The sequence below is a fragment of the Rissa tridactyla genome, chromosome 1 (assembly GCF_028500815.1).
Source record: "Rissa tridactyla isolate bRisTri1 chromosome 1, bRisTri1.patW.cur.20221130, whole genome shotgun sequence".
In the NCBI taxonomy this organism is placed as follows: domain Eukaryota; kingdom Metazoa; phylum Chordata; class Aves; order Charadriiformes; family Laridae; genus Rissa; species Rissa tridactyla.
In genome coordinates this window covers 152614700-152641203 of record NC_071466.1, presented here as the reverse complement: position 1 = coordinate 152641203, position 26504 = coordinate 152614700, and the positions used below count along the sequence as shown (strand labels likewise).

The 26504-nt window shown below is 38.2% G+C and overlaps 1 protein-coding gene across 3 annotated transcripts in view; it reads right to left on the bottom strand.

Annotated features, from left to right (window-relative positions):
* KDM5A (lysine demethylase 5A) overlaps nt 1-26504 on the bottom strand; it is a 50940-nt gene that overhangs the window by 21580 nt on the left and 2856 nt on the right. For all 3 annotated transcript variants that reach the window (XM_054189325.1, XM_054189324.1, XM_054189323.1), the window contains exons 3-17: nt 25522-25644; nt 22348-22518; nt 21721-21855; nt 16439-16544; nt 15811-15899; nt 12644-12802; nt 10438-10557; nt 9185-9343; nt 7515-7696; nt 5551-5713; nt 4613-4732; nt 3188-3382; nt 2888-3069; nt 2495-2619; nt 2095-2245 (exon numbers count right to left, since the gene is read on the bottom strand). In XM_054189325.1, coding sequence (XP_054045300.1) covers nt 2095-2245; nt 2495-2619; nt 2888-3069; nt 3188-3382; nt 4613-4732; nt 5551-5713; nt 7515-7696; nt 9185-9343; nt 10438-10557; nt 12644-12802; nt 15811-15899; nt 16439-16544; nt 21721-21855; nt 22348-22518; nt 25522-25644 — 2180 coding nt within the window. The remainder of the gene's footprint in view (nt 1-2094; nt 2246-2494; nt 2620-2887; nt 3070-3187; nt 3383-4612; nt 4733-5550; nt 5714-7514; nt 7697-9184; nt 9344-10437; nt 10558-12643; nt 12803-15810; nt 15900-16438; nt 16545-21720; nt 21856-22347; nt 22519-25521; nt 25645-26504) is intronic.

The following is a 26504-nucleotide window of genomic DNA, read 5'->3' as shown; positions in this document are numbered from 1 at the left end:
CCCCTAGGCCAACCATGGCCTGCCACAACATGAGATGCTGCGCGAAAAGACAAAACTACCCCCGCCTATGGAAAACTCACAACCTTCAACAGTGGGGAAAGAGCTTCACAGCTACGCATTACCTATTTTTCAGGTTTATATATGATCAGATGCATAAGGGATAAGATTTTCTTTTGCTACATTTGACCATGAGTTTGTTGCTGCTTTAATCCCTGCCGAATTGTTCTGTTTGAGCACTCAGTTTTAATATCCTGCTCCTTTGTGTAAATGTGATCCTTCTCAATGTATTAAATTTGAACATAAATGTTAAAGAAGCTGAGAGTGACCTCTGTGTTTAAATTTCTTACCACTGTTCACCAACGAGGTTTCAAAATATTTCTCAAACCTCCATTTTGTAACATATTGCTATTTAGCATACAACAGCCTTCAGATGTATAGACAATTCCTTTTTTTTTTTTCACCATGGAACTCCTTTCAGCTTTAGATCAGACACACTTTTCAAAGTTGTCAAATCTTTCCACCCCTTGTGTTTCTTGGGATAGTGCTGGAAATCCACCAAACAATTAAGTGAAGGCAAGTGTGCTGAGAGAAGGCTTACATGCTCCAACAGCAGGAAGAGGTGGAGGAAGCAGCAACACCAGGAACAGCTGGGACCTACCAAAATAACTAAACTTCACTAGGAACACAGCAATGTGACCCCTGTAGCATTGCTTCCCTCACCCACATCACAGTTCTAAGTGACCATACATCTATAGTAGTGGAATCCTAAAAGCAATAAAAACCAAACAGGAGAGCCTTCTTTCCCCTTCAAATACAGCAAAAACGCTTCTCTATTTTATAATAGCTTTCCAATTACATCAAGTATTATACTTGGATCTATGGTGTAACTCTAACATTTCAGTGTTCAAATTCAAGCAATTATGACATGCATTATGTTCTGTGTAGCAAAGTTGAGTATTATAATTAACAAGGTATTTACTCTTTACTCTCTCCCTTGAAAAGCCTTAAGTTATACACAAAAACAACACATGCAAAAAACCAACCAACTACAAAGCCAAATTTGAAGAAATGTAAGCTATAAAAGTTTACCATACAACTGCTGGCACAAGAATTACGGTCAACTGATCAAATTCTTTTCTATGGGACTTTTATTCAGTGCACAGAATACATAGCAGAGAAAGAAGAACATGCTGCTGAACGTTCATGACAGCAGGACAAGGGGACACATCCAGCAGATTGCTAAGGTAGGAGCAGGGGACAGAGTAACACTGAGGCAGCCACAGGCAAGGAGGCAACACAAAGAACTAAGGGAGTCTAAACTGCCAGAAGTCATTGAGGCAAGCCACTACTTCTGAGCGACACCTCACTGCCTCCCATGGTCCTTCACAAGTAGAAGACGACTGGCTCAAACTATGGACTGTTTTTGCTCTCTCCACCACTCTGTTCCCCAAGATCCTTTTGTCCCAGTCAATGCTGGCAAGACACATTTCCTTTGCATCTTCCAGTAACTCCACCAGCATCACAATGCATTCTGCAACTTAAGAACAGCTGGCAAAATTAGAAATACTTTTGAGAAATGCTGTACCAGAAGATACAACTGCGCTTGCCTCACCAACCACAACTGGTATTTCCTACTTTTCAAGCATTTTGCTTTGCAATCCAATGTTTTAACATATTTTCTTTCCATAGCTGTAAGTTATGGACTTAGCCACGCTACCCAAAATACGCACATTCATGTCAAGACTTAGCTTCATTACATTTTTTCCTCTAGTTGCCTTTCCTTACAACTCCGCTGCACATTCAGAGAAATACCTGATCAGCAACCAAACACACAACTTCTCCAAAGCATTTCATATTTTAGTACATGAGTCAGCTGGAAACAGTATGTTTAACACATTCCGACCAGGTCCACTTTTTCATCCCTTTGTGTCACTGTATCCACCTCCCCTACCTCTCAATGAGTCACAGCACTAAGAGCAGGAAACACTGAGAGAAGTTAGTAGGCATCAAGAGACCTCAGGGTTCTTACATTTCCAGGTCCAATCAAGCAACAAACCAGACAGATGGAAACTGCTGAAAAAATGCCCGTCCTACCTGTGTTTTTGCTTTTTGCTCAGAAGCAGCTGTGCTACTGAAGCACAGGTCTCTGCTTCTTTCACAGCATCTCTGAGCCTCCGGAAAAGATCATTCTCTGGATATTTCCTGTCTTCAGCATCCTCCAACATTACTCGCAGCTCAATCACATCTGTAATAACAGTATATAAATAATTTGTATACAAAAAAAAAGATATTTTAGACTGCTTCAAAGGCTTTCAACCAAGGTTCCAACAGGCTAATTCAATTTGAAACGCACAATGATGAGTTGCATTACACTCTCAGATGAGCTCATTTCTTTTTTCCACTAAACAATACACAGTGTTTCTCTCATTAAATGAGAGCACAGAACAAATGTAGGAGTTTCAGGACATCCTACTACGAACAATAGAAGTCTGACCTTTCTTGTGGTTGAGATTGGCAGACAGAGCCTCTGTAACTCTACTGACCCAAGTGTCATAAGACTGTGCTCTAACTTTCACTCCATATAGCAAAGAAGGAAGGTCTTCTAGTGGGTACCGGTACCTGGAAATACGGAAAGAAAATTCAGAAAGAGTATTAATGCCCATACAAAAGCCAGCATATTGCTTCTATTGAGTTTTTCCAGCTACCACAGGGCCAGAAAGACAGAACGTATATAATACCTGCTGCCTTGGAACGAAGAAACAAGCAAAGAGGATAAAAATACTCCATAAAGGAAGAGAGAAGTGTAGCCAAATGTTGTATTTGGTCACTGGTCTCCAGCAAACTACTGGATACGGAAGAAAAGTAGGGGAAAAAAAATCCTGTGTACCTTAGACACTTCTTCTGCATGGGACATGGACATAAATCAGATGGATGGTATAAGCACACCAGACGCTCAGGATTACAGGAACATGTAAGAGCTGACAAGAAGCACGTGGTTCTGCAAGCTGTGCACTGACGCTCATCATCTGGAACCAGTTCAAACACCTCTTCTTCAGACATCAAAACTCCCTAACAAAAAAAAAAAAAAAAAAAGATTGACACTTGCTAAAAGCTCTAATCCAGGTGGGGGGAGGGGGATGCCAAACTCCTTTTGCAAGCAAACTAAGAGAGTTGCCTTATTACTCACCATCTGCACAACAGACTCCCTTAACCGTGTCTCTTCCTCTATCATTAGAGTCATCTCCTTGCAGACCATGGCGGCTAGCCCAACATCCAAGCACTCTGGATCCGCGGCCATTTTGAAGATCAGCTCTTCATGGGAGAAAACACAATGACGTCCCAGCCTTCGGTAATGACTCACACACTGACGTCCAATGGGAAGCTACAAAAAAACCCACCACCTATCATTTTGGGAAAAGACATTTCAAGACAATCTCTTAGCTCCCACCTTCCTTCCTTTGACAAAACCTGGCAAAAGAGAGTTGTATCTTATCGGGCACAGCCAATTATAACAGCCTTAAATCATGTCACAGGTGATGACAAAGAGGATATCCATGCTGAGGCAGGATCTGCCATAACCTTATGTGTCTGATTTTCAGACAGAAGTTTAAGAGCTGTCCTAAGCTCTTTTTACTTTCAGTGGAAAGAAAATGGCACCAAAAGGAAGTCATCTGGTCTATGCTAAGGTGACTGTATTGTCCTCTAGATACTACTATGCTTGAACTTAGACGTTTAACACAAGATGCTTAGAGTTAGCCAAAATTAATACCATTCATTTTGTCCCTTTTAAAGCAAAAAACACAAAATGGTAGATGAATTTGATACACAGATTTTTGGTTATATTTTGCATAAGCAAAGGAAATTTCATGTGGCTAGTGTGAGTTTAGCAGTTTTTCACAGAGGCTATACGCAGATTACATCACGAGCACAGGTGAAAAGAAGAAAAGTGAGACACTTCCAATCCTGCAGACAGTTTCTCTGATGAATGAATAACCTTCTCTGATTAAGGCCTAGAATTCCTATTTGAACATAACAAAATAGAAGTTAGAGATAGATAAACCAGGGATGAGATCTCAATTTCCAACTGTAAACCCTGGATAGCGATAGGACACACTTTTGACAACTTACTGAAGAATCCACACAAGCTATGCTCTGGTGTGGCATGACTATTAGAACAAGCACTGATATGATTAAAAGGTGCAATGATCTGGCACAAAAGGAGAACAAAAGACTGTTACATGCCTACCTCCAACATTCACATGACAACAGCTGCTCAAGACACTACATTAATCTGTATCAAATTCAGAAAGAGGCATCACAAATACCAGCTAAAGGTATTGCGAGATGTCACTTTTTGGTTAAATCAATACCTAAAAAGGAAGGCCACAGGCCAAAGTTTCAGTTTGAAGCTGCTTAAAATTATGTGCTTATCGAAATTATTTTGTGCAATGGAAACTCACATCAGTCTTTAACTGTTGTATGTACCAGGAACTATAAACATAAAACATACTACGTAACATAAAAAACTACTCTTCAGATAAGAAAGTTGCTAACACTCTCCTTGCAAAGGTGACCTGGCAGAGACATAGCAAACATACACAAAAGAACACACCCAGTCAGCAGTGCAGAAGTTCACAGCTTCAGCAAAGTTATATCCCTGGTTAAATCCAGAGTGATAGGCACGAGGAAAGGTCACAACAAATTCGCCAGCACACTGATTGGTCCTGTACACCTAATACAAGAGGATAAAGGAAAAAAGAAAAGAAAAAAGATGAAATTTGCAATACAGTTTAAGACACAATTACAAGAAATTTGAACACCACTTTTTTTTTTTACCTATGGAACACCACAGGCAACAGCTGCCCCAGAATTGGTAAGGATTGGTTCTGTCTTAAACTGAATCCTCAGCCTCAAGGCTTACTCAAAAAGGCTAAATATATAAGCCAACAGTTGAAAATGCTCTTTATGAATCCCAAAAGGGATGTTTCTCTATCATCATTTCAACCATCACACCACAAAGTGCAAAAGCTTCTGGAAATAGTTTATGGTTTGCTTTGTTGGGATATTTGCCAGATAAGCAATTTATCCTAAGACAAAAGCAAAAGACAGTGACTGCTGCTTGAAGGTCTGCAGTCAGTTATGTTTGGTCAGAAAACCAGTTAATAAAGCTGAGATTTCTACAGAACACTTGATAGGTATTTTACTGTCAAAAGATATTAAAACCATTTCACAGACAAACTTGCTGCCATGGCAGGGTTTTTTAATTAAAAATGAAATTTAACACATAATGTACACTTGTTCTATAAGATATTTTATGTAAGAATCTTGGCTCATTTCTGATATAATTTGAACTTCATGGTGAGTCTAGAGAAGATTCTAGAAAATAGCTTTAAAAAAACCCACTCCATAACTAATGAATTGAATATGCAAATGTCCACCATAAAAATTCTTCAGACTTTTAGCAAACAATTGTTACGCAAATCTGGCACAGAATGAAAAAAAGAGAGCGCATAGGAGTACTTCTGTAAAAAATGCTCATGTGCTACTCACTGGTACACCATGTTCCATCAGCACATTTGGGTTCATAATAGTGACCAGCTGATGCAGGAGATCAGGCTGGGATTCAAATAGCTCAGGAGCCAATTCCTTCATCACATCCTCTAGCTGCTCTGCTGCATGAGAGGGCACACCATACCACGTCTTCGGCTCTCCCCTAACAAAACACAACCACAGCAGTAAACACATTACTTAAAGAAAAGTAACAGTGCCACCCAACGACAAAGCACACCTTAAATCTAGCACCACTGTCCACACAAGCAAAGTAATTTGCACATAGACACAAAAAAAGCCTTTAACCAACAACCGTCTTCTTCAGAACTTATTCTAAACTGAAAAAATCAATTATACTACAACACAATTCTCCACATACCTGACAGATTTGCCATGACAAGCCTAACATGGAAGATAATTGTGATTTACCATGCACTAAAGGCATGAAATGGGCAATCATTTTCCTTTAGGAAGAAGAAAGATTAACAAACAAAACCTTGGCCATCACAGCTACTCTTTAAGAGAAAAGAGATCATGGTACTCCTCCACTCACTTCTTTAGGCTTGGAGTAGTCCTATGCCTGAAACCAATGGAATAGTATACCAGCTAAGCAGAAGTGGAAAGAGTAAAACACCAGAGAGTGCAACCAAATATAAGCAATCCTTCAAATATACATAACCAGTTACTGAAAACCAGTGGTCCACTGGACTCTTAAGATAAAAAAAATACCTAAAAACATGAATTAGTTAAGTATGAGGGAAGAATGAGATTAACAAGACCAAAACTAAACAGAAAGTTACTTGAGAACATATTATTCTAGTCCTTCCAGACCAGCCTTAACCAAAATAAATTGTAATGATCTAGAATCTATAGTGCTGGGGTTTATTTTTAAATTTTATTTTATTAAGGAGTACAAGCAGTATTCTGCTGAAATGTCTGAAGCTATTTACATAGCACTATTTAACTGTATTAATAATCTTGTCACCAGCCATCCTGAAAGTTAAAAGAGGAATAGTGCAGCGTTTTGTGTGGTTCCTACAGGCTTCAGTGACACCTGCTGGCAGGACACAGCTAGTAAACCCTAGTAGAACTATCTGGGCTGTTGGAATTCACCAGCTAACACAAAACCTTCACATACTGATCTAGTTAATCGCATGCTGAGGACAGTAACTGAACTCTAGAAAAAAAAAATTAATCCCCCTCTTGAGCCTGTGTGTCAGATCTTACTAGCAAACATGCTTCTCCAAAAGCATGCAATCACGGTCTAAAATTTATCAACTCTTCCTTACCAGATGTACTACAAACTTCCTATTCTAAAGGGGTGCTTCCTGCAGATTCCCCTTCCTTCCCCCCTGCTGCATCCACCGTGACCGAGCGTGATGAACTGGGAAAACTACAATGCAAGTAGCTAATCTGTCATGATTCTTCTTTTCAAACCCAAGAGCCGAACACCAGAACGCTTCCAGGATGCTTCTGAAAGTCAGAATTCCTCTTCTTCAAATTTCTCTTCTCTTGAATTCCTGTGCATACATAGATCTGCTGCTGAACTGTCAGCTCTGACGCCTGTGTGAGCCAATAGGCAGCAGCCTCCATTGCCAGCATAGGGGCATATCAACTTTAAGTCATAAAGCAGTGAACTGGTGAACTGTAACTCAGTTCAAAATCAAAAGTTTTCTTAAAAAAAGATGTGAGCCTGTAAAGCATGATTTTACAGTGACATTTGGCAACACAGGATTTTGTCAACACAGGATTATTTAATGAGTTAATGAAAAATACTGAAGGTATTAAAACACTATCTGTATACTCTTTTAATGAGCTTCAGTTAAGAATATGGACTGATCATCACATTTACTTTTTTGGTTTAAAAATGACATCGGTGTGCACAAGCGTTTTCAAGTAGAACTACAAATTTACTAATGGCATACAAGGCAGTATAAGGTAGATGCACAAAGGAGTGTCCATACCAGTGCAGGTAGTTGATGGAATAGCTCCAGTGATCCTCAATATGCCAGCAAAAGGAGGAGAAGCACATCCCTACATACAGCCAAGGAACCTTCATGCCAGAGATATCTGCATTGATGTGAGCAAGGACTGACTGTTCTAGAATTGGCATGTTATTCAAGTTCCAACCAGAAAGCGCATAATCCTGCCAAAAAAAAGAGAAAATTCTGTACAAATCAGAAAATAAGGACACCAACTCCAGAAAAGGAAAGTACAAAGGAAGAGGTCAGCCTATTCATTTCTGCAATAGACAGTGGGTAACATTCTGCAACAATGAAGCATCAAAACTAGGAAATAATTCCTTAAATACCTTAGTCAGCAATTAATCAGACTAAGATTTAAGGCAAGTCCTAGTATTTCAACATACATAGCCTATCTTAGTCAGATTAAGGCTTATGCACTTTGACTTTTTTTTACCTCAAAGTTTATAGGTTTCATGCTTTCCTGGTAGAACAAAATACCAGCAACACTAGTAGAGGAACAAAAGATAGAAGTCTTCAATAAAATAGGATAACTTTAGAAAGTTTTCTGGAGAAGAAATTCCTACACACTCATTTTGAGAAGACAGCACCACCAGTTAACCAATCCCACCTTTAATTTCAAATATACACAGTTTGTATGAAAAATGAGAATTCAAACAGACTGCCTTAAAAGCTCACTACTGTGCTTTAATACTAGTCTACTTTCCACCTTAAAAAAAACCTGTAGCACAGATTCAGTCATTCAAGGCATATCCCATAGTTGCTGAAAGGACTGGTCGCACCCTCAGCTCAGCTGTTCCTACTGTTTCCTTTGCTCTAGTGCTGTAAGACAATGAAGTGAGCCAGATGACTTAAGTGATCTGGCTAGAAAATATTTTTTTAAACTTACTACTTTCATACAAATAGATCAACAAGCAGTTCTGACTCACTAAGCAGCTACACAATTACTGCAGCAACAAAGGCACCGGTAGAAAGGTGCAGGTACAGGTGGTAGACAATAGTGAGCAGAATTACCTCTTCCAGTGAGCAGTATAAATTGATTTGCAGCTATGTAATCACAAAACCACACCTTTATTCTCATTTTGTCTGTATTCAGACATATAAGCATCCAGAAAATTGATATGCTACAGTAAGGTCTGAGTCAAAACAGGTAACATACTTACCAGATGTTTTTTATAAAGTTTTCTGTAATAGAATGCTGTATCTACATCTTTTCATTCTCACAGTCAGAGAAACAAGCTAAATCAAATTAGTTTGGTTTACCTATTATGAACCTCCTAAGGAGGTCAGAATCACGTTTCTGTAGCTAACTCAATAACCAAAAGGTTTTGAACGAGAAAAAAAAAAATCTTATTGGTCTCCTCATACTTAGACATACTGTAACAATTTGCACATCTTTGCCTGCTAAGATTAAGTGATAAAAAACAGGTGTGACTTAAATCACAAAAAGCAGCTTAGCTATCAGCAACCAGATCTGTAAAAGAACCTAAAATATCAGATTAATGCCCTGCTCAAAAGTAATGTTAAATGCATGCAAAAGCCTTAAGCGATTTCTTCATGAAAAAACCCACACTGATTTCTGACCTAAATTCTTAATGTGAAATCTTATGCAGAGCAAAGAATGTGGTCAGTTTGCATATCCTGTTCCTCACCTCCTCCTCTGGCATCAGCTTTCGTCGGCCATCCTTCACTGGGAAGCCACTTCCAAAGTCCTTGGATGATATATCAGCCCCATATTCCACAATGACATCTTCTTCTATGCTACTCACCAGTCGCCAAAATTCTTTTTCTACAAGCTCAGTGGGAACCATCTGAAAGCAGATAAGAATTACGTGCAGATAAGACCCATCATAAAAGTTATCCTTCAAACAGTAAATCATTACTAATCCCCCATGAATTTTCAAACACCGAGGCCACTCCCTCTCTCTCCTCCATCTCTTCAAAGGCATACAGTTTGGTCTGTATTCCTTAGTAGCGCCTGCAATGTAACAGAAATAGGATGCCACATCATAAAGGACGGAACAAAAAAAAGAGATGGGGTTACCACAAGTACAACTAAAAAGACGGGGAGGAGACAGCCAGCAAAAGCCAAGCAACAAACAGAATGAATAGCATGCAAATTCCAAATTATTTCAGAGGATAATGACCACATCTGAGTAACAGTAAAGAAATTCAGATAAAGAATTGTGTTCAAGAGTGTAGTCTTCATATAGGTTGTCACAACTCTTACTTATATGCATTTATTTGTGAAGCTTATTTGTAAAATAAGCTTTGTTCAGTGTCCCAAAGTTGTATAATAAATTGGAGTCCTTAAAAGGTAGAAGCTTTAGCAAGAATGTCCAAAGAACGCTGAGAGAAGGAGCTTGGGGCTGCACGCGGTCTACAGGAGCAGTCTACAGTACAGTGGAATCGTGGAAGTGTGCCAAAGCAGAAATGCTAGTTTTAAAAATGCTGCCGAGATGCAGAACAAAAAAGCCCCTGATTATCAGACTCACTCACTCTATGGACATGTCTACAAGGAAAGACTACAACAGGGAGGAAAATAAGGATTTATCCCCTGAACAAGCTGACAAAAGCCATAGGAACGGCAGGAGAAAGATCCCTCTTGCCAAACAAGAACAAGATACTTGGTTCAATTAATCAAAAAGGGGAACAACTGTACTAGAGGAGTACAGCCAATCACATATACCCTAACAAGTAATAAAGCTATCTGTCCATCACATAAAAAGGGTGAAATGAAGTTAAAATGAGACCAGATGCCAGAAAGCTAAATCATTTGTTTACATGTTTGAAGCTTATGGTGCCTCTTTAAACAAAGCTAAGATGCCTCAGCAAAAATCCAGGATCAGCTGAAACCTCTTCTCTTTTTCCCCTACAAGGAATCACAACAAAAGTTGAAACTCACATGGACCGGCATGTTGAAATAATCAGACTTGAAGTTGTCAGCCATTTCACCAAAGCTCTGGAGAGTATATTCCCTGACAGCTTGTTCAAATCCAAAGGCCTCACGGGGTTTGTTGCATTCCTAGGAGACAGAACATAAAAATATTGTTCCCTGCAGCAGATTATGACATAGTTAAGTTTTTAGCAAAAACACCCTAGTGTCCACCTAAGTCCTAACCAAACACAGTAAGCTATCAGTTTTGAGTGCTCCCCTCAGCTAAGGAAGTCCTACCATAGCGGAAACAGAACAGAATTAATTGTACAGAAGCTAATCTAACACGGTAAACCCCAATGCTACACACTTCTGCTTTCCCATCCAAAACTAAGTTTCATCATCTACTGCTGCCAGCCAAAGAGTAAGACAGCACACAAGATGCTTAGACAACCATGAGACATTTCTTAGACACACTGGATTCAAGCACCTGCATCATCCCACGAGTGCAAAAAATACCAGTTCACATTTCAGCTACTCTCCCCACCCATTTCTACAGCATCTTTTTAAGCCCCTTTGTATCTATCCAACACAATGTTTATATATACACAAGACATATTTGAACATAAACATGACATAGAAGTATCTGATAGTCAGCTCCTCAATCAAAGAAACAGGACTGGAAAGGAATTCAAGATCAATAGTTTCTTTTTCTTCAAGAGGAACTATCCTTAGACTATGTCCAACATTTATCAAAGTAATTCTTAAAAGAAGCATGCAACAGAGAATCTACAACATCTGTAAACACTGTCAAACAATGCTGACCTGAATACATACGAAAAGCCCTTACCCTGTTCTTCCTGGCTTCTGTTCCACCACTCTGCTATTAACATTACATTAAGCATCTATGCACAATTAACACTTAAAGTAAAAATGGAGGCAAAAACCACTACTAAGCATTTCAAATATCTTTCTGCTATTATTTGTTTACTCTCTATTACATAATAGAGTGATGTTTTTTCCCTTTCTTCCTCTTACTTTCAATGTATTTCCAGAATTTTTCAAGTACTTTCTGTATCATTTGCTAGTAACAACCTATTTGGTACCTTAACTTTCCTGATTTTGTCCCTGCACACACTTATTTTTTCTTGGGGACAACATATCCCTGTCCCTGTAGTAGTAGTACTGAAATTTCTTGTGAGTTTCCATATTCTTAAGCCACTGCAATCACTATATTTACTACTATATTCTCTAAATTACCTTCACATTGGATTGCTGTAGTTTGCTAATACTCCTTTATTGCTCTCTCTTAAGGGAACAATAAACAAGCAACTTAAACCACACTGCGAGCGGCAGCCCCAAGGGTTAGTTGCATCTTTTTCCTTGCCTGTAACTATGAATTTCCACCTCTTCCACAACAGCATTTGCCCGAGTTCATCTGACCACCTAATCTCCCTTGGTGAAGGGTTGGAGAGCAGCGAGCTGATCCACCTAATTATGGGGCTGCACAACTATTCATACACCACCATAAAGAAAACAGCAGAAACCCACAGCCAGGAAGGGTGTGAGGGATGTGGGGGAAATAAGCATATACACATGTGCATGTGACTGCCCCTTTTGGAAAAAACATGGTCTAAAAAGTTAAAGCCAGTCACAAAATTAAAGATTTAGAAACGGTAAACTTTTTTCCTCTGAATCCTACATCGACCCATTTCCCAAGCTTAGAAAATTTTTTTCTTAAGACAAATACCAAGCCAAACAAATTATGTTTGCTGCCTTTAGGCTGTTGGAACTTGGTAGCTCTTTTTTTTTTTTTTGAACAATGAAATTCAACTAGCTTCCACTTTCAGAGCCTCAACAGTTCCTTTTTTAGTCTAAACAAAACCTAAAATAGCTAAAAATTGTTATGTCTCATTGTTATGCTGAACCACCTATCACAACCCTACTTCTCACCTTAATTTTCCACTACCAGCTTATCAAATTGAGTTTCACCTCTTAGCACACTAAGGCCAAAGTTTTAGCTGTCACATGGCTGTATAATAAACAAAGGTTATGCCCAGGAAGCCCAAACTCTAGCCTTATGGCTCATCAGCCAAGAACAGCTGGAGATTCATAGCTCATCTTGACAATATTCCAAACAAAACTATGGCTTCTACCTGGACAGAACAGCACTGAGCTGAACTGCTCTTCTGATCTTTCCAGGAACACAAGCATACATACAAAGCTTGAACCGTACCTCAGCAACACACTTCGGACACCTCCAGTCACCCTTGGGTACATCAGGTAAAGGAGGAATCAAGCAAAAAGTGTGATAGCTGTCATCACATCCATCACACAGTAGCAGTTTGTCCTCATTATTTCCTCTGCCACAGAATAAGCAAACATACAGATCAACCTGTGGGGAAAAAAAAAAAAGAAAAAAAAGTTACAAAAAGTTTCCTCATCCAGAACCTGCCTTCCTGAAACTAAGGAACAAAGTATATAATCCTGAAGTCCAATATATGAACATCAACCTGGTCTTCTCTGTTTTTTGAGAAGCACTGATAATGAATGATTATGCTTCAATTTCCCAGCGCCGTAATACGTGCGGGGAAGGGGGCCTTTGGGGGTTGCAAAATAACTATCCAGTTCCACTGAATAATTGTTTTCTATATATTTCTCATTTACATTGTTCTAAGGTAAAAGAATACATTACAGTTTTTAGAACTTTATACTCTCCCTCTCTTTGGGCCTCTATGATGGAAAACAATTCAAACTAAATCCCTACAAAGCACACACAGCTGAGGAATCTCACCAAAAACAATTTCAGAAACATACATGCCATCCCTTGCAACAGTACGGTTATCTTTGCAATGAAAATAATAAAAAAAAAGAAATAACAAAACCAACAAATCTAACAGATTTCAATCTAAAAATCCAAGGGGAAGGGAAGGAAACAGCATGTAAAGGTACCAACTTCTTTCTCATTTTCTCCAAAATAAAGGATAAAAACTCCAAATGATGAGAGAAGCATTAATCCCAATACAATAGCAAACAATTTCTGCAGATGTTTCTCCAAGATAATCTCTCAATAAGAACAACACTCCCTGGGAGATATTCTCAGGGACCAAAGAGAAAAACTGTATCAACAGCTTGCAAATTTTCTTTGCTGTTGCTTCCTGCATTGTCCAAAGGACTTTTAATTTAATATAAAAATTTAATGTAGTATTGAAAACCTGTAAGATAATCTAAATGAAGAAACTGTGTATTACTTTATCACAGCTAAAAATTACCTTATGTATAAATTTTTAGTAACATGAACTTCATGAATAACACTTGCTCCAAATTCTGTTTTTACTCCCATCAGTCACTGGGCAACTCAGGCTGCGCATAGTTAGTTCCTTCACACAGCTCAAAACAACACCAGAAGCATTGCGGTTGGTTTTTTGGGGTCTGTTACTTTCATCAAGATGTCACAAAAACATGTACTTTTCAGCTGATTAGGTTCATATCACTGTGTTAAATACTTGATGTCAACCCCATTTTAGTTATACCAGCCTAGTTAAGTATGCAACTTCCTAACTATGCAATAATATATTTGAAAAGATCGCTTAGGTTTCTTAAGAAACAATTCTTAAAAAACATGCAGTTCTATTAAGAAACATATCATTTTCCTGTTTAAAAAAAATCCACGCGCTCACCCTTATGGAATATCATGTCTGTCTGAAACACCAAACTAGTTGTTTTTATTGCAAGTATATAAAAGGGAGGGAACGTACCTTAGCAGACATTTCTAGGTTCTTTTCCCAAAACTAAAAATGCATTAAAATGGCGATCATAAGAGGAAGCTATTCTACAATATTCACTAGTTACCTATCACTGATAATACCACCTTCTCTTCAAATTTGCATTAATACATGCAATCTTTTTTATGTTAGCCCAAGTGATGATTTAACAAATAGAAAGACTGCATTGAAAGAGATATTCACAACAAGCAGATCTGTGATTACACAATAACCACAAACAAGCCTCCTAGGCCATGTAACAAAACAGAGAAAGACTATGATGATATAAAACTATTTGTATCAAGGGGGGAAGGGGATAAAAAGGGAAACGTGTATTTTATTTCACAGTTAGCATTTCACAACGTTTCACTAAAAAGGTAAGTGAATGAGGGAGACGTATAAAAAAACTGCACCACAGTATTTTTCAGACAAAAGCTGTATAAGGCTAATGTATCACCTGCGCACTTCAAAGACTGCTTTCCTTGAAGATCTCCCATCCAAGCATTAAAAAAAAAAGCGTGGAACCAAACAGTACTAAGTCACAGAATTTCACAAGATTACAGTTACAGCAATACAATTCCAAAGTAACAGTTCTGCTGCTACGGTATTTTCATTTTTCTCTTATAAATAAAAGAGTAAACATTCTATAAAGAAACAAAGACTAGATAAAATATTTTTAAATGAAAGCATACGTAAACTAAACAGTCACAACACTTACACAGCCTAGGAACACCATATACTCAGAACTAGTAGTACAATAAAAAAAATCAAGTCGCACAAATTCTAACTTAGCTGCAATGGCACAATGATCTGGTTTTTAAATATCCAACTTCTCTCACTTTTTTTTTCCCCAGAAGACATTTCCACATATAAAAATATGATTACTAGAGACTTTTAGAGACTTTCGGATGCCTTGGCCTTCTATGGTTGAAATTTAAAATAACCTCTTGTAAGTGTTCTCAAGCAAGAAAAACAGAACAGCTCAATTACTACTGAAGAGTCTAATTCTTAAGACATTAAAGGCACCTATCTTTATTCATGGTTGCGTATACACGCTAACTTATGACACTTTAAAAGTAAGAAGTCATGTGCTATGAAAGACATTAAGAACAACACTTTTCCATGGTCAAACATCAGAGCACTAAACATTTCACTTTTCCCCTTAGGGGTTTCTCTCGCATGGACTTGTATAATGACTAGTTTAAACTCAAAATAGAAAAGACATGAAAGCCAGTATTGCTAAAAAACAAACTCCTGAAGTACTGGAGCACCTCAAAATATCTTTTTAAGGAAGAGAAGCAGCATTCCAATTGTTCTACAAAGCGGAGCTCAAATACAATGCGAGCTACTGAAGGCATGCGAGAAGTGTGTGGCAAAGCAAGCCCTCAAACCCATGATCGGCAAGCACCTTCATGTTGCAAGATCCTTCCTGACCAAAAAATTAAAACAGAAACCTAGAGCATAGATTATTTTTTCAAAATACTGTTAGTTTTTATAACAGTATCATCTGCTGCAGTGTCCATCCACTCATCTGGGGGAGTGGGGGGTGGGAAGGGGCACGTTTCAGAAAAAAAAAAATCTCTTAGTAAATTAACAAATTTCCTATTATCAGAAGTCACCGCAAAGGAATCAAACTTACAAAGTTGACGGAAAGAGTTCCTTTGCGTTGCCTCATCTGCATTCCAAATGCTTCTGATCTGGTTCCCTTGCGTCTTCGTGTAACCTCATCTTGAAGTAAAATAAAGTTAAATGTTATTAACATCACATCAAGACAGATTTAACTTGCAAACTCAACTCAGATGTCCGGCCTGGTACCCTGCCATTCATATCAGAAGCTACCTGAAAGGCCAAAGAAAGCAAAAATGCCTTGTTATACCTGGCCAATCTAAAATAAACTTTTAAAATCACTTTAAAAGTTAAAGTGATCCCCAACTGCCTCACAAAACAGAGCGAGTTACGCTCATAATTTTTGCACTTAGCTGGTAGGATCAGTTTCAGTATTGTCAAATTTTGTTTTCCCTTCCAGTCACTCAGTTCATGCAACAGCTGCTTAATTGTTGTTACTACATAATACGTAAAGAGCTGAAACTATGCCAAGTTACATGAAGCACCCTGTAAATCTCTCCTATGAATGAAGTCCTAGAATACTTAGCTTTCCTTTTCCAGTTATAATGATTTGCTTGCTTCTTAATGTTGTCTCTAGAGACACGCAGAAAGATTGAACAGCCTCGTTACTTTACAAAGCGATGAACCGAAGATTTAGTTACCCTCTTTATCCTTTGCTCCCAGTGCCAGTCCCATCATCTTGGGTCCAGCTCCAAAGATCTGCAGCTTCTTCAGTTCAGTATTTCTACTCATTTCTCCTGTCTCCACCTAAAAATAAGAACAAGACCACATCAGCACATACCATCAATACCTCCCCATCATGTTTCTTCATAATTCGTTTATATTCTATTATCTCACAACATTACTTCACCAAAAGAAAGAAAACAGAGGCACAAAGGGACACAATTTTCTGTTCCTAAAGCCAATGAACAAATGCAACTGGAATACAAGACAGAATTTGTCCCACCTTTCCAAATTATTTCCCATTTAGGATCACAGATAAACTACAGAAAGTCACCTATACAGCAAATAAGAGAACTGGGTCTGACATTTTGCAAAAAAATAGGAAGAATGCCACAGTACTATTTTCCAAAATCACCACGATTCAGTCAAGTGCTTGGATGTTAACACGTACACCGTTTCAACAGGATTTTTTTTATCCACTTCCTTGAGTGGACACATACACATGACACTAATGAGTTCCAACCTACTTCCTTAAACTTGGCTGCTCCTGGATTTATTTGTGATGAAATGTTATGAGTACAACTCTGGAAATGACAGCCACTCATGCTGCCCTTGCAACCTCAAAAATCAGAGATGAAAAGACCCATTAGGAGACAACTCCATGCCCCTGCCAGCATCATTACCTGAAGTGTCCTATTCAACTGAACTTCCCATCTCCCATTACTCACCTACGTCATTTTCCCCACAACATTGCCACTAATCTAACAGCACAAAGAACCTCCGTATTCTGTTTTTATCTGCAATGCAATCACCTTGGTATTCTTCTTTATGTTGCCTCCTTATACTTTGAAAGCCCTTTCTAAGCTGGTATAGAAGGCCACTAAGTTCTCATCATTTGCAATCTTCCTCCTGAAATTCACTCATCTTAAAAGATCTCAGCAAATCTAATTCCAGAACGGTTATTTTCATGTAACTTACTGATGGTACTTCACCTGTCATTTTCGACAGTTAAGGCATGATATATCGCACGTGAAATAAGCTCCCTTGGGCTGACATGCATTCTTTTTTTAATCAATAAGAAAAAAAAAGTTCAAATGCACTTGCAATAAAAATAAAAGAGAGAAGATAATTTTCATTTATTCAGTCCAAATCAGTTGTTTTTCTTGCTTCCGGAACACATTAAAAGAGATATCATTTCCTAGGCATTATTACTCTTTAGTGATATTTAGACTCCCTGTTCACACTGAACTGTGTATGCACTATGCTAACCGGCATTTTTCCAAGCTGATTATTGCTGATATTCTAATTTTGAACACTGATGCATTCTATGTTGCTATCTGAAATTGCACACTAACTCCTAAATTTTTATCATAAATTCCTCACTTTTTGGCTAAACAAGCCATACAGAAACACTGACTTTTTTGCTGTACAGGAAAGCCTATCACCTGGAGACTCCACAGTCCCTCAGTTCCCATTTGAAATTCATTAACATCTCATTCATTCTCTCAACTAATAGAACCTGACAGAATCAACCCACATTAAATTTCTCAGCCAGTACGATTTTCCATCATTTCAGCAACATTTATGAACAATCTCCACGATTTCTCTCTCCTGCTATTGTGACCTAAGAATTTTCTCAATGATACCTGAAAAAAAATTTTGCTATCATATTTACTAGAAGTAAATCATTAGCATGCAGCAACCTCTCTTCAGTTTTATAGTTTTGTTTAGAAATGCATTGCCTAAATATATTTTCATAACTCCACTGCCCAGATTTATTTGGATTCCACTAAACCTAAGTGGATGCAATCCATTCATGTCCAGGTGGAAGCTATACAGTTTTCAAAAAGAACAGGTTGCGTATTGAAATGTTTTTAAAAATCAGATTCCTATATAACCTTAAGAACACTACCACGATACTGACAGTTCAAGTTGTGAATGCCAAAAGCATTCAGAAGCCTCACTGAGAAGTCTTTCTGTGGTATCCTTTAAGATTGCATAAAACCACTAAACTCAAAACTCTAAGTGCATGGAAGTAGAAACCTCGCATTCCTTGCCATTTTCTCATTGCTAACAGCACAAAACTCCATCAAACTTTTGCATTATACTATTTTCCATGTAACAAAAAGCAAAATGAACTTGATTAAACTGCAGTTCTATTCTCAGCACCTCTTCTTCCCAAAGGATGCCGACAGATACCTCTGTTTGATTTACCTACTCCACTGAATGTACAATCCAAAGGCTGTTCTTCTATATGGATGAATCCTAATAACATGATGCAGTTACACTGGATTCACACACTACCTTTTTTCTGCTGTCCTACCCTCATCACCTTTGAAACATTTGCATCCCCATCCCTCCACCCCCAATACACAACATAGAATAGTTACAAGCAATAATCAAAATATTTATGTGTTTTGGGCATCTGTCAGCATCTCCTAGAATTCCTTTGTTTCACACAATTACTCCCATAGAAAGAAATCTTTCAAATTAAGAAAGAGAAGCTTATTTCATAAATTCTGTTAGTCTGAAACCATCAAATTTGTAGAAGAAACTTGAAAGCAGATATGTCACTTAGAATTATTTTTAACTTTTCAAAAGAGGTCTCTGGATATTAAGTTAATATCCTCTGAAAAGACAGCACTTCATTATCTTTTTGCTCCAGTACTGCATTTCTCTACCAGAAATCATCATGATGTAACCTCATTAGACAAATCCCTTGCCAGTTAAAATATAACCTAACAGATCATCTATGAAGATATACTACTCTAAGGAAGAAGTATTCTCCTAAACTTAACCTTTCCTTAAGGATATTCCCCTTTCCTAATCTGAATTCATTCTACTTTTTGTTGCCCTTTTCTTTACAAGATTTTAGAAATTCAGTTGCCCTTCTCCAGTTTTAATTTGTGGTAGCTTTCTTCAGAGAAAATAAAAAGAGAATGAAGCATTAAGTTTATTTTTGAGCAGAATCTCTCATCACCAAATTATCCTCTTCCAATTCAGAGGCATTGTATTCAACTGCCATTTGACTGTAGTATCCAAAGATTCCCAACCCATCTTTCACAAAGGAGAATTCTCATTCCCTATTTTCTTTAATTTTTCACTTTCTCTAAAAATTAAAAAGAAAATGCTTTTCAAAAGCCTGCCACCCCCTTCTACTGCTGAGGATCTTTGTTTATCTCAGTAATTTCTGATTACTACCTTGATGCTTTCTTATGCATCACCCATTCTTAGGTAAGTTATCTGCAAGAAGATGATGCAGAGCATTTTTGGAAAGTACTTTTAGCACTTTGAAGAAATCTACTGAGATGCAGAGGTCAATATAGTTATCGATGCTCACTACCCAGGCATTGGACTGTTTAGCACACTACAAACAAATAATTCAGATGTTTCAGCTAGAGCAGAATGACATTTATTTAGCAGGTTTTTACATTACTTGCATATTACCTGTTCTCTGAAGACTATCTAGACAATCTCTGGTACAATTCCAGGCAAGCATTGCAAACAATAAACAGAGTCCTGTCTACAATAAGGAGGTGCACTGAAATCTGAAACTTTCTCGGCATTCTCCAGATATTTACACTTCCACTATTTGGGGCTACTGAGGACAAATCTGTTTCTAAATACAGTTCCAGAGTTGACTTAAGAGTTATACACAGCTTCCAACACAGCCAAAAATACTTCTGTGTGCTATGTAAGTAGGTTGAGTTTTTCCTGCATTAAAGAACTAATTTCAGCCACTTAAAAAACTGTCATGCTTAAAAGACTGCGTGGCTGCAAGCCTAATAAAAGGCTTTTAAATATATATAAATATATATATATTTACTTTTTGCAGATGATCCAAGTAAAATCACCTCTCTCATTTCTGAAATGCAGCCCCTTTAAATGAAATTAAGCAGCTATACTGTGCCAGGATCACCACAGAATCACTTTTCTCAACAAGGAGAAACGAGAAGTATCATTATTCCGCTGAAATGAACAGGAGAAGAGATCCCACAGGATCTTAATAATGTAGTGACACTTTTATACCACGTATGAGAAAAAGGTCATACTGGAATTATCCCACAGTATCTGTTCAAAACCAAAGCAGAATTCCACATTACCAATGCTGCAGGAACTGAAGCAGTCGTTCTCAGTGTTTCTTGATAGCTCACTAACAATATATGAGTCAAGAGATCTGGTAAGATCACAGTTTGGGATTGCTTGTGTGATGCATTGTTATATGGCTACGATAAATAACATCAAGTCAGCTTCAGTAAGTTGAGAAAAAACAAAAAAAAGTTTATAAAGGATATCCAAATATCTCAGTGACAAGAAAGATGGATTTGAAAAAAGCAGTTTAAGAGCATTTGAAAAAACTTTGCAGTGCCTAAAATAAGTCTAGAATGGCATCAAGCAAGTATTAAGTTTGCCACATATAAAACCAGCTTTCGCCCACGTTCTGCTGACTGGCCAGCAGGGAGCTGAGAGGAGCCTTAGGATGCTGCCTGCAATAGATATCTTTTGAGAAAGGTGAAAGCCTGCTTTAAACAGTGCAATAGAAGCAATGGAGCCATCAGGCCTCCAAGATTATTTCTAACGGTATAGCATTTAAAATAGTGGTGATTCAGTTTGAATTGAGATTTACTGGAGGGTACTCCCAGGATTTAATATCGCCTGGTAGAACATCAGATGTTCCTGTAACACCACTAATCCAGAAGAAAATAAACTGCTTTTCAGTAGAAGAACTGTGGAAATCCTATATAGTTTCAGCCATCACCGAGCATCTGCCCTCATATCTGTTTCTTCAGAAAAAACAAGTCTGTCCAGCTTGAGATAATTAGTCCCAAGTGCAGTTTCCACAATTAATAAAGACTTATCGGCACATATTTGCATTCATGTAACTAAATGCATATTTAAATAAGTTTTAAAAAACTTTTCAAACTTTGCACAAGCAGAAACTTCAACATCATTTCATAAATGGCTTTTTATCCATTTAGTTTTCACAGGTATATTAACTACCAAGGTACATAGGCCACCTGTCAACAAACAAAAAGCAGGTTTTGAAAGTTTTTAGATAAACAGAGCATCTACCGTAAGCACATCAGTCCTCATAGAGACAGACATCCTTCTCTGGATTTTATTTAAATGAAGACTGTTTCCTGGTGGTGCTTTTCAGCAGGCTCCCACAGCCAGACAAAAGCTGTTGCACTGCCAGCACCGATGCGCTGGTGCAAGGACTAAGTGTTCTCTGGCCATAACAGCCAATTAACAGAGGTACCTGGGATTTGACACGCCTGGTTCTCTTCAGCACAACGTTCATTCTTGAAGCCTGCTTTGGGGAAGCCTGGGCATCTGAGCCGAGGTCCTCAGCCTCCACTTTTTCTTTAAGGTCCAAGTTTGGTTTTTGGATGCCCTAAAGGATCAGAACACAAGACACCAGGTTGATTCATCAGGCACTGCTGATCATTCCATGGTCTGTGAATCATTCCATTTGCTAAGAAACAGAATGAGTGAAATCACACAATGTTACACATGCCATTTGGACAAGAGGCCAATTAATTCACACACCCTTCAAATAAGGAAACTGAATCTTAACCACCAGCTTATCAAGAGAGAGAGAAAGACATCTTTCCACTTAATATCATCTTTTGTCCTGTTTCCTTCCCAATAGGCTTGGCCCCAGTCCTATAAAGAAACAGCTATCAGAAAATAACTACACAAGGTCACATCACAACTTCTGGCACTATTCTGTCACAGCTAAGTATGAGGGTGGTTCTAGGTTTGTTTACATAACTGGAACTTCTAAAAGCATAGACCCTACATCCTAGTTTCATACACGATAACAAGTAGTATTCTACGCATAGTTTGGGTCCCCTTTTCATATCCTGAAAGAGAAGCATCTCACCATAAGGCTGACCCCAGACTGGAAGAGCTCATAGGGGTATAAGATCCGTTCATAATGAGACTTGAGTAATGACCCTGTGCCTTTTCCTGGCAGGTAGCCAAGCCGACTTGCCACTTTAGACCATTTCTTCTCTTTAGTGACTACTTCAAAGCCTCCTTTGCTGGCAACAATCTGAAACGCATAAATAAAAAAGTTAACGGTTTTGAGCTGCTCTCACCACCTTCCATAAACCAAGAATCAATTAAACCAACCAAATGTTAAAAAGTTCTATTAAATAGTGACAGAATCCTGAACTTAGTTTTTGTTTCCTGAAGGACTAGTACTTTAATAACTAAGCACTTATTTATCCTCATGACTTTATACATTAAACATGACAATTTTCCTAGTAAATGTAAATTGTGTACTGTCCAAGAGAGGAGGAGTCCAACAGTTAAGATTTATGACATGTTGGAAAGAATACAAACCCCACCATCAGAACAAACTGAAAAGTTAACTCTCACCAGACTTGTACTCTGATGCAAAACACAAGCCTGGCCAGGAGTGAAGCCCATTCTAACAGACCCCAGGCAGAAGGGAGCACTGGAGCTCACAACTTCAGTGTTACAGAAGCTCTCAAACCCTGAATGGAAGAGAGACTACTGTAAAAAGAGGAGAAACTGAATTTACCTTTCAATTAACTCCACACAGTTCTTACATCAGACTTCAATTGGTTTCAGTCTAGTAACTCATATACAGAACTATCATTGCTTACAAGTAACTAATATGTACATTGAATGAAAAATGACAGACCATTTGCCTCCAAGCAATGATCATTAACAGCACATGACTTGCTTCCTCAGAAACACTGGCCACATTTCCACTGCTTCCATTCCCTTTACAGTTTCACTGTGAAGTAGCTTAAAACCTAAATGGACTGTAATTTCATTTATATTATTGTAAGACTAATAGCATTTCTACAACAGTGTAGTTCTGCATTACGTTTCTTTAGACATGAGGACTAAATTTCACGCTTAATGCTTCAGATCGTTAGAAACCTCAGTGCAAAAACATTTTGTATTTACAGTGAAATTTATAGTTTACTTCTGAGGCTGAAGGTAAATTCAAATGTCTAATTGTGACAGCGACAAATAAATCAGTTAATTCTGGTTCCTCCTATAATCAGAGTTAGCTGCACTTAAAGAAAACAGTAATAATATTGTTGATTATTTTTCTCACATTTACAGCAAAGTACTAGAAAAGCCTTTTTAAATGAAACTATTCCTAAATTTCAACTTATCTTCAAACTGTCCGTGAATAATTGATTTCTAAAATTATCTATACACGAGCAATGGCTACGGAGGCCACTAACTAACTCAATAAGCTTACACCTGCTTATCTGCAGTCAACTAAAATGTTCCAGCTCATAACAGTGACCCAGATATTTCCCAGTACCACCGTAATATTCTGCATATCCCAGCAAATCACCATAGATGTCAAAATAATAAAAAAATACAAATACTGTAAGACATTTTATCAGCTTTTCTCTGCATTTTATCAGCAATTCCAGACTGTCAAAAAGAATCATATCATAGAATACCAGGTTGGAAAGGACCTCAAGAATCATCTGGTACAACCTTTATTGGCCAAAGCACAGTCTAGACAAGATAGCCCAGCACCCTGCCCAGACGAGTCTTAAAAGTGTCTGATGTTGGGGAACGCACCACTTCCCTGGGGAGATTATTCCAATGGGTGATTGCTCTCATGGTGAAAAATCTTCCTCTCGTGTCCAATTGGAATCTCCCCTGGAGTAACTTGTACCCATTACCCCTCACCTTTTCCATGCAACTCCTTGTGAAAAGGCAGTCTCCATCTTCTTTGTAGCCACCCTTTAAAGACTAGAATGTGGCGATAACATCTCCCCAAGCCTTCTTTTCTCAAGACTGAACAAACACGATTCTCTCAGTCTTTCCTTGCACGGTAGTCCTTTGATCATCTTTGTGGCCCTTCTCTAGACTCCCTCCAGCCATCCATATCTTTTCTGTATAGTGGGGACCAAAATTCAGCACAATATTCCAGGTGTGGACTCACAAGCGCCAAGTAAAGTGGGATAATGACTATCTCTGCTGATGATGCCCTTGTAGACACAGCCCAGCATCCTGCTGGCTTTCTTTGCCACTGCAGCACACTGTTCACTCATATTGAACTTGTTGTCCACCAGGACCCCCAGGTCCCTTTCCACTGAGCCACTCCCCAGACAGGTAGATCCCAGCCTGTGTTGCACTCCTGCATTATGTTTTCCCAGGTGCAAGACCTTATACTTGTCCTTGTTGAACTTCACTGAGGTTCTTGTTAGCCCACTCTTACAGCCTGTCCCAGACTATGACTTATTTCTTTAACAGATCTTAACATTTTTACTTATCCAAGAGAAAGAAACCTTGATGGGGAATGGAAACAGATGCTCTAAACTAGAAGCACTAGAACTACCATATCTTAATTCCTTACTTCGCAAGAAGAAATTTGTATTAACAATCCATCCTTAGCAGGTAGGTTTATAATGGTATAGATTTTGCCAGTGCAAAAACAAATGCCAACAGAGATTTAATTTATGTGCAACTTAGAAAAACAATGCACCAAACATAACTATAGGAGCATAAATTTCTAGCTGGCCTTAAGTGTAGCCTGTCTTGGAAATTACAATAATTATTCCAAAAGTTAACATTATAAATTCTCAAAGATCCACGTTTATGCCATGTGGAGAACCTCTATTGGGAGAGAGGAAGGAGCAATCACAAAAACAATTCATTACAGAATTGCTAGGTCAGGAGCTGAACTGCACGCAAGTATACCACTGCCTTCTGAGAAACTACCTCAAATTCCTGCAGCTCTGCCATATGTAAAAAAGGAGAACTAAAAAGCAAGTGGTCAGGTGACATCAGGATGTTCAAGCTGTACACAAGGTAATGAATACATGCTGCATAGAATCTAACCAAAGGCAACTGATTTAACTGTGCTTGACATGTTTGCCTTAACCATCCAATTTAGAAATTTTCTTTCACTATAATTTTTTTTCCACTCATTTAATCTCCATATTAATGAGACTAATGCTGTAAACCAAGCCATCTCTGTTGCTGGCTTCTTGAGCTTGAATGAAAAACGAGGTTCCAGTCAGACCAAGGCCTACAATTGCTTACTCACCTTGCTCAGACCATAGAGATCCAGTATTTTTCTCTCCACCACAGGGATTTTTAAATTGGATCCTTGGAGTTCCCAGAATTTTGCTAACTGATCCAAGAAGTCCAGCTTAACTCTTGTCATTGCCTGCAATCAATAAAACCAAACCCGTATGTCCCAAAACAAGTGTGACAATACCTTACAGTCCTTAGAAAAAACATGACAAATATTTAGGGTTTACATTTTCGAAGTGCAACTTGGCAAGTGAGACATTTCTTAGTCATGTAAAAAAAAGCAGAAATAGAAATATTGATAAAAAGAAAGATCTTTACAACCAGAAAATTGTATATGCTTTTCTCTCTGCATTTAAGGTCCTATAAACCAAACTCCTACCTAACAATTTCCTAGTTCAAAACCAAAATACATACTTATGAAAAATCAGCATTCCAGGGAGAAACACAAAAGCAATTATTAAAATATACACGGGGGGGGGGAGGGGCGCGGGGAGGAGAGTTACAAACAGTTTTTATATATGCCTTAACCATACAGAAGGACCTCCTCCCTTGAGTATTTTTGGAGTACTCAAATCACTTTCCATAAGAAGACCCATTTACAAGCCAAGTGATTCGTGACATTTCGGTATATGAACAGAGCAATGCTTTGAAAATGTTGTAGAGAAAAGGAAAAACCAGGACAGAATGGGACCCCTACTGCTGTCAAGAAAGCTCCCATACATTTTTGAATCGTAAAACTAACCAACTATAACAAGCCAATAAAAAAATCAGTTCATTTTAAGCCTTAAAACACATTATCAAGACAGTATAGGGTAACCAGGGGCTTCAGAACAGCAGTAGGAATTTTAAGAAAAAAAAAATTAATTGCCTGTGGAGCTCTGAAGGCCAGACACTGGCTGCTTTTACTACACAACATGGTACTTGGCATTCATTTAAGACATTTCCAGTTGAATGTGAAAAACTCTTGTGGTTATTTTGGGTAATAAAATAAAA